At 48.4% G+C, this 11156-nt stretch overlaps 1 protein-coding gene across 1 annotated transcript; it reads right to left on the bottom strand.

The window, feature by feature from the left end:
• Nucleotides 1-1373: 1373 nt before the first annotated feature.
• Znf691 (zinc finger protein 691) lies at nt 1374-10402 on the bottom strand. The gene is made up of 2 exons (XM_050161418.1): nt 10313-10402; nt 1374-5476 (listed from the first exon to the last, which is right to left on the bottom strand). The coding sequence occupies exon 2, from the start codon at nt 5465-5467 to the stop codon at nt 4616-4618; it is 852 nt and encodes a 283-aa protein (XP_050017375.1). The 5' UTR covers nt 5468-5476; nt 10313-10402; the 3' UTR covers nt 1374-4615.
• Between the last annotated feature and the right edge of the window lie 754 nt (nt 10403-11156).

The raw sequence follows: 11156 nt of genomic DNA, 5'->3' as shown, positions 1-11156 counted from the left end.
GGATTGCCAATCAGCAAACAGGAAGCATTTCTTGTAGATCAGGTCTAGTGCTGAACTCCCTGAGCTTTGACCTTGGAAGTCTACACCCCTCCTCCACTTTCTGAAGGACACCTTTGACAGGCCTTTTGTTGGACTGTATTTTCTCTTTTTCCTGTCATCATTCGGAGTATGCCATTGCACTGTCTTTTTGCCAGCCGGATTTCTGATGAGAAATTTCTTCATGATATTTCGGGAGATCCCCTGTGTGTAATAATTTGACTTTCTCTCGGTTTTCTTTATGCCGTTTGGACTATTTCTTAGAATGCGTGTCTTTGGCTCACCTCAGTTAGAATGCTCTGAGTCTCTCAGGCATGGTCATTCATTTCTATCCTCAGATTTGGGAGGTTTTGTCAGTATTTCTTGAAATATGCTTTCTGTCCCTCCCGCCTCCATTTTCCTCTTCATGAAGCTCCCATAATGCATCAGCCTACTTGATGGCGTCCTGTAAGTCCCTTCGGATTCTATCGCTTTTATTTTTCTCAAGACAAGGTTTTACTAGGTAGCCAAGGCTGGCCTGAAGCTCAAGATATAGCTCAGGCTTGCCTGTAGCCTCTGGCAAGCCCTCGCTTCTAGCCGCTCTAGTGCTGGCGGTACAGAACACGCCACCACGCCTTGCTCTTCATTTCTCTTTCATCTCCTATAATCTGGCAAACTGGACTCTGAGCTTGCAGACTCTTCTTTAAATATCATCTGGGCTGCTGAGGAGCCCAGTGGGGAAAGGCACTTGCTGGGTGCTCAGTGGGGAAAGGCACTTGCTGGGTGCTCGGTGAGGAGAGGCACTTGCTGGGTGCTCAGTGGGGAGAGGCTCTAGCTGGGTGCTCAGTGGGAAGAGGCTCTTGCTGGATGCTCGGTGGCGAGAGGCTCTTGCTGGGTGCTCGGTGAGGAGAGGCTCTTGCTGGTGCTCGGTGAGGAGAGGCTCTTGCTGGGTGCTCGGTGAGGAGAGGCTCTTGCTGGTGCTCGGTGAGGAGAGGCTCTTGCTGGGTGCTCGGTGAGGAGAGGCTCTTGCTGGTGCTCGGTGGGGAGAGGCTCTTGCTGGGTGCTCGGTGGGGAAAGGCACTTGCTGGGTGCTCAGTGGGAAGAGGCTCTTGCTGGGTGCTCGGTGGGGAGAGGCTCTTCCCTCAAAAGCCTGACAACCTGAGCCTGATCCCCGGAGTCCATGTAAAGGAGGAAGGCAAGAACCGGTCCTGCAGGGTTTTCTTCCAGCTTCCATGTGTGGACACCGTGGCACATTGCACACACATAATAAAAAATTGTTATTTTTCTAAAAAAGAACATATTAAAATCTCATTTTTAAAAAAAATAGGGGATATGGCACATATCTGTAAGGGAACAGCTTTCTTTGTTTTTTTGTTTGTTTGTTTGTTTTTTAGATGTGATCTCACCTCGTAGCTCTAGCTGTCCTGGAATGCAATCTGTAGACCAGGCTGGCCTTGAACTCAGGAGAACTGTGGAGAATTGCCTCCCCAGTGCTGGGATTAAAGGCAAGGGCCGCTATGCCCAGACTTAATATAATTTTTAAATATATGTATGCACCTACCTGAATTAGTGTGTACCATGTGTGCAGGTACCTATAGAGGCCAGAGTCTTTTGGAATCCCCTGGAGCTGGTAGTGGTGAGCTACCTGGTGTGGGAGCTGGGAACTGAACCCAGGTCTTTTGCAAGGGCAGTAAACTCTCTTAACCACCAAGCCTCTCCCCAGCTGCAGAGAATATCTTTCGAGGCTAGGTTCTCTCCTTTACTGTGGAGCAGGGGATGAAGCTCAGATGTGTGCGACCAAGTACTTTACTCATTGAGCCGTCCCTCTGGCCCACGCAGATTCTTCTGCTTGCTCAAGTCTGTCACTGAAGTCCTCTATGCAGTGGGTCTCAGCTTCCTAATGCTGCAGCCCTTTGATACAGTTCCTCATGTTGTGGTGACCCCCAACATAAAATTATTTCATTGTTGCTTCATAACTGTAATTTTGATACTGTTACGATCATAATATAAATATTTGATATGCAGGCTATCTGATATGCAACCCCTATGAAGGGTCGTTTGGCCCCTAAACTGTTCAGGACCCACAGGTCATTGCTCTAGTGTATTTTTCAATTATTATAATTTCCCATTTACGGGTATTTGTTTGGCTCCTTAAGGCTCCTCTCTGCTGATATCCTCAAATTCTTCCTGCGTCATTTTCTTCTGAGTTCCAGTTTGCATTCATACTGGGAAGCACCTTCAATAACCAGCCCAGCTACACTATGGGGTGAGGTGGGGGCAGTCTTCCAATGCTTTGGAGGGATAGGGGCTCTCTACATAGCCCTGGCTGTCCTGGAACTCTCACTATGTAGATCAGACTGGCCTCATGCCTCTGCCCCCTAAGTGCTGGAATTGAAGGTGTGGGCCGCCACTTCTGGCTGAAGATGTATTTTCTCATTAGAGGTGTTAGTTTATAATCTCTTGCGCCCCCTGGTGTCGACTTCAGTCCTGCAGGCAATACAACCGCAGGCTTCTATTTCTGTTTATGCCAAATTACATGTCTAAGGTTTCTTGTTTTTTTCCTTTTTGTTTCTTGAGACAGGGCCTCACTATGTAGCTCTGGTTGACCTGGAACTCTATGAGTTAAACCCAGAGATCTACCTGTCTCTGCCTCTCACATCCTGGTATTAAAGGCGTGTGCATATGCTGGGCTATACGTCTTAAATTAGGGTAAGCCTGGCCGCACAGTTCAAGAAGAGAAGAGGGAGGGAGCAGAGGAAGGAAAACGGAGGGGGAGAGAGGAGGGGAGGGATGGCATATGACAGACAAGTGCTGTGCAAACTCTATAAGGTGCTATGTAAATGCAAAGGAATCGTCTGAGAAGTCTCCTACAATTTAGATTAAATTACATGTACTTATTGTGTGTGTGCACATGTGCAATGGTACAAATGAAATTAGAAGGCAGCTTACAGGAACCAGTTTTTTCCTTCCAACTTGTGGGTCCTGGGGGCCAAACTCAGGTCATCAAGCTTGGGAGCATGTACCCATTGAGCCATCTTGTCAGCCCGGTCTTTATCGTTTTAACTATATTTATAAGCACTGGGCAGCAGATTCAGTCCATGGTCATGGCATTATGCCCTCTTTTACCTTGGACACGCCACTGTCTCCGGCAGTCTGTTTCCATTTTGTGAAATGTGGATATATTTTTACCTCCCAGGGTACCTTCATCTGAGTGTAAAATTCATACAGCGAGGCTGAGTGGCAGGGCCCCATCTGCTAGATGAAGTGACAGGCCATACCATGCCAGCTCTGGTACCAAAATCACATTCTGGTAACTGGGCACAAACAAAGAGGCGGGACCCCAGACTAACAGAAGAGATAGGAAGGGGTACCTTGTATTTGATAAAGGGAAGCTGGGTGGACACTAAGCTTCCATGTGAGAAACTGCCATGTGAGACCAGGCCTAAATCGGAAACCAGGCAACCTTAGTGTCCAAGTCCCAGGGACGAATCTACTGCTATTAATGGCGCGCTACCATCCGGGTTTTAAGAATTTTCCTATTATCCCATTCCAACCCCCTACTCCCTGCCACTGTCATTTTTCCCAGCCACAAAAGTGTTCAGTCATAACCTAAAGTTTGAAAGATCCTCACCCTGACACTGGCTTCTGCCACACTAGCCCCCACCTCTAGGCCAGCCTCCTTCAGAAGCCAACAATGCCCACGTGTAAAGCATGGTCAGCGTCTACACGGGCCCCATCGCGCACCCACTTTCGGTGTTTTCATCCGCCCTCGGGGGTCTCTGTGGCAACCGAATGAGATAAAGAATATGGCGCACGCAACCCACAGCCTGTAGTGATGTTCAGCCGACTCACTCCCTTTCCCCTCCTCTAAAAGCTCCAGCGGCTCGGCCTGCTGTCCTTCACATTTCAGAGGAGCCGCCACCTGTCTCGGAACTCAACTCCTTCACAGGGAGGCTGCCCTGGAACAATCTCCCCAGCTCCCCACATCGCCAAATAAGTACACATGTTCTTCTCATTGACGTGTTTTACTGGTGATCACTGAGGAGTGATCAAGTTGGGGTGAGGAAGATATAGGTAACAGACACGGGGAGTGCGAGGGTCCCTGGACTCTGGATCCCTGAGGCTTCCTTTTCCTTCTTACTGAGGAACCATGGGCCTCTTCTCAGACAGAGAGGCCCCTCCAACAGAGGCCACGCCTCCCGGCCTAGGGCTCTAGAAGTTGTGTTGGATGAGGCACAGCAGGTAGGAACTCACAGGGCACTGCGGTGTGTCTGAAGCTAGATGGCTTTAAAGGACCCGCAGATGGTGACGCCATCTCAGGCGCGTCCCACAAAGCCAGGGACTAATGTCCCAATGACGAGCGCAAGTCCTAAGCCTATCCCACTTTCTCCACCCCTGAGGAAGTGAAGACTGGGCACTCTGATTTTCCAAGGCAAGAAACTGCCTGGGAGGAGGCAGGATTCCCTGACTTCAAAGGCAACAAGGGACCATTCTACAAAGGGAAAGGTTTGCAGGCCAGGTGGCCACAGCAGGTCCTTAAGGCCTCCTTCTGTCGAGGTGGGCTCTATGCTCTCCCCGACTCTCTAAGCACGGCTCCCCTCTAGCTAGAATCTTTCTCATCCTGCTCGCCCATGTGTGTCTTCTGGTGTCGGATGAGGTTGGAGCTTCGGGAGAAGTGCTTCCCACACAGAGTACAGCGGTACGGCTTCTCCCCTCTGTGCGTCCTCTGGTGTGCACCGAAGTTGGAGATATCGCTGAAAGTCCGTCCACACTCAGTGCACTCGTAAGGCCTCTCACCCGTGTGGGTACGGTGGTGTACCCCAAAGCTGGAGCTGTTGCTGAAGCTCTTCCCACACTCGCAGCAGATGTAAGGAGCTGGCTCCAGGTGGGTTCGGTGATGGACAGCCAGCGTGGCACTCTGACTAAAGCCCTTGCCACAGATGTCACAGCGGTACGGCTGCTGGCCCAGGTGGTCTTGCTGGTGAGTAGTGAGGTCTGAGCGCCGCCGAAAGCTCACCTGACACTTAGCGCACTGGTAGTGCTTCTCTTCCAGGTGGATCCTCTCGTGCCGGATGCGGTTGGAGCTTCGGGAGAAGCTCTTGCCACACTCCAAACACTTGTATGGCTTCTCACCAGTGTGGATCCGCTGGTGTGTTCTCAGGTTGGAGGTATTGTTGAAGGTTTTGCCACACTGCACACATATAAAAGGCTTCTCGTCCGCCTCTGGGCTTGAAAAAGCAATGGGGTTCCCAGGGCCTCCAGCTTGGGCAGTGACTTTCTGCCAAGGCATTTTTGAATGTGTTCCTTGAAGACCCTTGGACAGACTCGCCTGCCCATGTTCCTCCCCAGATATGATCTGAGAGCCCTCTGAGCCATCCACTCTCCAGGGCTTCTCCCTTTCCCCTTCCTCAGGCAGGTGTGCTTCCGGACTCTGCTCCTTCTCACTGCCCATCTCTGAACCCTGGGAATGAACACAGATGGTCAACACCTTAGTCCCTGTGTCAGGCCATCAGATCAGAGAATCTTGCATTCTGGTTGAAGCTTCCTCCCCCAGGAATAACCTCAACTAACTGGAATATTTGTTGGAAGCCTTTTTTTTACTTCTCAACTTTCAAGTGATAAACTTCCACAGATATTTAGGGCTACCCCCCACTAACGGATATATTCAGCGCAATTCGAATGTCACTCTTAATACCATCTAGACTTGCCACGGACCGTCCCTCTCGGAGACCACTATCCACGGGAGAACAGGGTGAAGGATAGGATAGCCAGGATACGATGCAAGGGAAATGACAGACAGACACACTGTGTAGTGATAATCTGCTGCTATTTTACTTCTGCAAAGCTTCAGTTTTTGTACAAAACAGATCAAAGAACTTGGCAGGTTCACTGCATCACCCCACTCAGGGTTCCAGACATAAATCAAGGTTAAGCATAATCAAAATAGAGCTTCTTCTACGTGCTCCTTTCTACGTGCTCCCCTCTACGTGCTCAAGATGTTGGCAAGGACTTTTAGTTTTGTTTTGTCTCTTAGAATTCTGTCTCACACCATTATTTACATTCTACCGTGGGAGACCAATTCCCAGGGTCCTGTGTTTAGCTTTCCATCTATATAGTTTTTTATTCTTTGCTCCATATTCCCTAATAGTTTTCTCAGGATAGTTCCTATACCAATATATTAAAGCTGGTCTCATGTTTTCAATAATTTCCTTTCTTTCCTTCTTACTATAAAGACACCAGGGCTTCTGAGATCTAGCTAATCTTTCCATAAAGGGGAATTTTCTCTAACTCTCCTTTTCTCTCTAAATCTGATTCACTATGACGATTCCCTCGTAACATATCAACTTTAGCCGTTTCTGTTTCATAATTAAGTTTCCCAGGCTCACGTGGCGTGGGGCATACTTTATTTCCTCAAGGACTGCTTTAATGAACGGTGGAGCTGAGCCAAGGACGTACTTTGATCTCTTGGTAAGCGGTCAGCTATAAACAAGAAAATTAAGAAATACAGAGAAAGATCAGGCAAGGTGTCAGGAGGGCTCGCTCTCAGGGCCATCTCCAGATACGAGATTTGCCTATGGCATCAGGTCCTATCTCAACCACTGATTGCCAGGGGGACCACCTGGGGCTTCGCTCCAAGAAGCTCTAACCCCAGTCCTTCAGCAGGTAAAAGCCAGCGCAGAGGCATTTTGTCACTACACGGCAGTCACTGCTGTGGACGTGGCATAGACTATAATTTATATGTAAGTAAAGGTGCTTCCGTTTAGAGATTAATTCAGTTTCTTCCTGTCCAGTAGCCGTCTATTCACTGATTCTGAAGTGAGCATATCTAGAAGTAGTTACTTACAAGACCCAACTCTGAACGGTCTTACTGCCAGTTCTCGCTGTCTATCCCTTACCATAATATACCAACAAGGCCTAACAATATACTAACAAGGCCTACTGCAGGACGTGAGCTCTGTCTGTCATGATAGATCGATCAGTGCCAACTTCTGCACACAGACATCACATAGACTCACACACACAACACGCAGCTGTACCCACAACAAACACAGAAATCAGCTAGACATACTACATACGTTTATATCACACATACAACCAACATGCTAACATCAGCCACACAGACGACATACACATCCTTACCAGATACAGCAACATAAAACATACACCCCCGCCACAGTGAAGTGAATAACAGAAGGCCAGAAGTATACCCAGACGCCTGTCATGCTTTCTTGTTTCTACTCTCACCCACAATTCCTTGGGAATCTCCTGACGTGCCCACTTTCTCCTCTGTAACAGAATGTTATACTTATTACTGTAGTAACTTTGTACGGCTCAAGGCCGGGTGCTCAATTGCTTGCTGAATGAGAAAGTAAATGGATGAGAATTAATCTCAGCCCTGCTGACTCTACCTAGGACTTTAGGATCTATATACAAGGAGCTATGTGGCCTCCACTAATTTCTTTTATTTATTTATTAAATAGGTTTCTCTATGTAGCGGTGGCTGTCCTGGAACTCTCTGTGTAGACCAGGCTAGCCCTGAATTCACAGAGATCTATCTACCTTCCTCTGCCTCCTAAGTGCTAGATGTAAAAGCATGTGCCACCACACCCAACTGTACACTCTCTTTTAAAACTGCTGAGATCATATTTTACCACATATCTATCCAAGACTGAATGCTGGGTAAATATAAAGAGTAAAAAGGGGCTGGAGAGATGGCTCAGTGATTAAGAACACTGGCTGTTCTTTCAAAGGTCCTGAGTTCAATTCTCAGCAGCCACATGGTGGTTCACAACCACCTGAAATGAGATCTGGCGCCCTCTTCTGGTCTGCAGACATACATGCAGATAGAACACTGTATACATAATAATAATTTAAAAAGAGTAAAAAGACTGCCAGGCATAGTGGCACATACATGCCTTTAACCCCACCACTTGGGAGGCAGAGGCAGGCAGATCTCTGTGCATCCAAGGACCGCCTGGTCTACATAATGAGTTTTGGAACAGTCAGAGTTCTGTCTCAACAAACAAATAAGCAAACAAATAAATAAAGGACTGAGTTGGGGATTGAAGAGTTGGCTCAGTGGTTAAGAGCACTTGCTGTCCTTGCAGAGGACCCAGGTTCAGTTCCCAGCACCCATATCAGGTAGCTCATAACTGCCTGTAGTTCCAACTCCAGGGGCTCCACAGGCACCTGCACGCATGTGGTGCATACACATTTACTTAGGTGCACACACACATATATATAATACATTTTTTTTAAAACTGAGGTGGAAAAATGACTCAGTAGATAAAGACACGAGTGGCCAAGCCTGAATCTCAGTTTGATCCCCAGGACACCATGGAAGGAGGCAGGAACCAACTCCTGCAAGTGGTCCTCTTGAGTCCCAATGCACACGATGTCAAGTACACACACACACCACACACACACACACACACACACACACACACACGAGTAAAGAAATGTTTTCTTCTTTTTAAATAGTAGAATAATTTAGGGTTGGATGATGGGACCGATGAGACTGACCAGCTATGGTTAAAAGCACTTGCCACAGAAGCCTGACAAGCTGGGTTCAATGCTGGAACCCACAGTAAAGAGAACTGACTGACTCCGAACACTGTCCTCTGACCTCCACATACAAACTGTGGTGCCACTGCCACACCCACTGAATAATAAATACAACTTTAAAAAAGAGGTAAGATTATGATTACCACCCTCATACAGTTACGACACAACAGGATGAAGCAGATCGAGAACACAATGCAGAACATGAGGTTCCAGGGAAGAGAGTGACCGAGCCACATCTGTCCCCATCCTTCACAGCCCAGCACTGCACAGGTAACACTTTCTGCCCGGCGGTGGCGCACGCCTTTAATCCCAGCACTCGAGAGGCAGAGGCAGGCAGATTGCTTTGAGTTCAAGGCCAGCCTGGTCTACAAAGCGAGTTCCAGAACAATCTCCAAAGTTACACAGAGAAACTCTGCCTCGGAGGAAAAAAAAGGTAACATTTTCTAAAGGTCCTATAAAGCACTAGACTACAGCTGAGCACTCCACATGCACATGCATCATCTCAATTCATCTTTACTATTTTTTTTTTTTTTTTTGAGATAGTGTCTCACTATGTAGCTCTGGCTCTCCTGGAACTCACTATGTAGGCCAAGCCAGCCTCTGCCTCCTGGGCTCAACTATTCATTTTTCATACTTATTTTAGAAATGATGAAACTGAAATGCAGAGAAACTAAGTCACTAGCCCAGGAGCACACAGTAATTGAAAGGCAAAACTGAAGCCTAGCACCATCACCCTAGGCTGAAGTTTTTACGCTGCTGCTGGAGGGAGAAAAGGAAGAGGTGGGAGAGCGCTACAGCGGTTAGGACCACACAGAGACGCCAAGAGTGTCTCTGAAGAGGGCGCAGAAGCAGCTTCATGGGGGAGGTGGTATTTGAACTATGACTTGCAAGACGGATGGATGAGCAAGACCAGAACTGGCAGGAACAGGCAGGGAGTCCATTACTCACTGAAAAGACAGAGCAGCTCAAATACAAGGTCATATTCATATTGCACTGAATATGAGGGAGAAGAGACCTAGTACATATTGGGTTTTCTTAGGAGCTCAGCGGCACAGAGTCTGGAACAAGCGTGCAAAGGAGGGACCAGTTCAAGGAACAAGCCAAGAAGACAGAGCTTGGTGATCACAGGTGACGAAGGGATGAAGGATAAAAGCCTGGATTAGAGGGGAGACTCCAACCTGTGGCCTGAAAGATTAAAGTTCCAGATCTGGGTACAAGTCAAGGGCACCGCGAGTAGCGTGGAAGGACCAGGGGCAAGGTGTGGAGACTCACGGGAGCTGCATAGTGGGTCAGAGATGGAATATCAAAGGAGCCTGAGTCTGCCGTGGTCACGGAGAGGGGACAAAGGCTGCAGAAGTGTCCAAAGAGGCTGTCTGAGTGGGGAGGGCAGGGGAAAGTTGGAGGAGTCAGGGTACAGCGTCCTGGAGGGCAGGAGCTGGGTTCAGAGAGGTAGAGGGGCTTGAGGCTGGAGGGGGAAGAGCACAAGGGGCGACCCTAAAGGCACGTTGTTTGGGAGGAGCAGGGAGTGGTCCAAGGCCAACAGTAAGGGCGGGAGGGTAGCGAGAGTTGGACAGGATTACGGCGAAGGGACACACAGCCCCCGGCGGCCTTTGGAACCCACAGAGCGAAACAGCAGCTTCCAAGCCATTTGCGAGAGCAATGGGGCCGCGCTCCAAGCGCCGCGCTCCGCGACCGCCTCCCCCCACGTCACCTCAGCACAACCGCGACCCACCTCAATCGCGCAGCTCGGTCAGGGACAGCGCCGCCTGGGTGGGCGGGGGAAGGAGCCGGAGCCGGAACCCAGAAAGGACCAGCCTCCGCCGCGTCGGGATTGGATTCTGGGGACATCCTTTCTCTCTACGGCCAATAAACATTGGTCTAGGGCGCAGCATGCTGGGAGTTGTAGTCCTGAAGCAGTTTGCGTTGCTGCAAACATTTGCCGAGTTCAGAACACAGCTGTGAATCTGTCTTCACTTCTAAGGTCATTAGGTTTCTTTTCTGTTTTACTTTTGAGATAGTGGCCCTCGATAGAAGCCTCGTACTTCATTTAAGGTTTATAGTTTAAAATTAAAAGAGCATGTACCTGAAAATAAGTTTAAAGATAAGTATTCTGATCTCTTTGTCCAAGAAGAGGAGTGTCCCCGTCCAAGGACTGACCTTCAGCCAGGTCAGCCAGGGGCCCAGTACAGGGATTTTCTGTGTCCTTCATGATCCTCAGTTAACCCAAAAATCTCATCAGTCTGGATCAACAGACAGTTAAGTATCCAGAGCTGGATTTTGGTTTGTTTGTTTGTTTGTTTGTTTTGGAGGTTTGTTTTATTTTTAAAAAACAATAAAGATTAGGAGCAAGATAGAGTGTAGAGATTAATTGAATGTATATGATAACTACAAGCTTTTCGTGTTTGTATGGTCTTTCAGTGCCTGACTTTGGAGCTGGAAAAGGTTTAGGGCTAGAGATGGTTCAGTGCTTAAGACCAATTACTGTTCTTTCAGGGGACCCGAGTTCAACTTCTAGCATCCACATCAAGGAGCTTACAACCAACTCCAGATCCAGGGGATCCAATGTCCTCTTTGGC

The sequence above is a fragment of the Alexandromys fortis genome, unplaced genomic scaffold, assembly GCF_014885135.2.
Source record: "Alexandromys fortis isolate MF-2015 unplaced genomic scaffold, M_Fortis_MF-2015_v1.1 scaffold_122, whole genome shotgun sequence".
Taxonomy (NCBI): domain Eukaryota; kingdom Metazoa; phylum Chordata; class Mammalia; order Rodentia; family Cricetidae; genus Alexandromys; species Alexandromys fortis.
The sequence above is the reverse complement of the archived record's forward strand: the minus strand, read 5'-3'. Positions and strand labels throughout refer to the sequence as shown.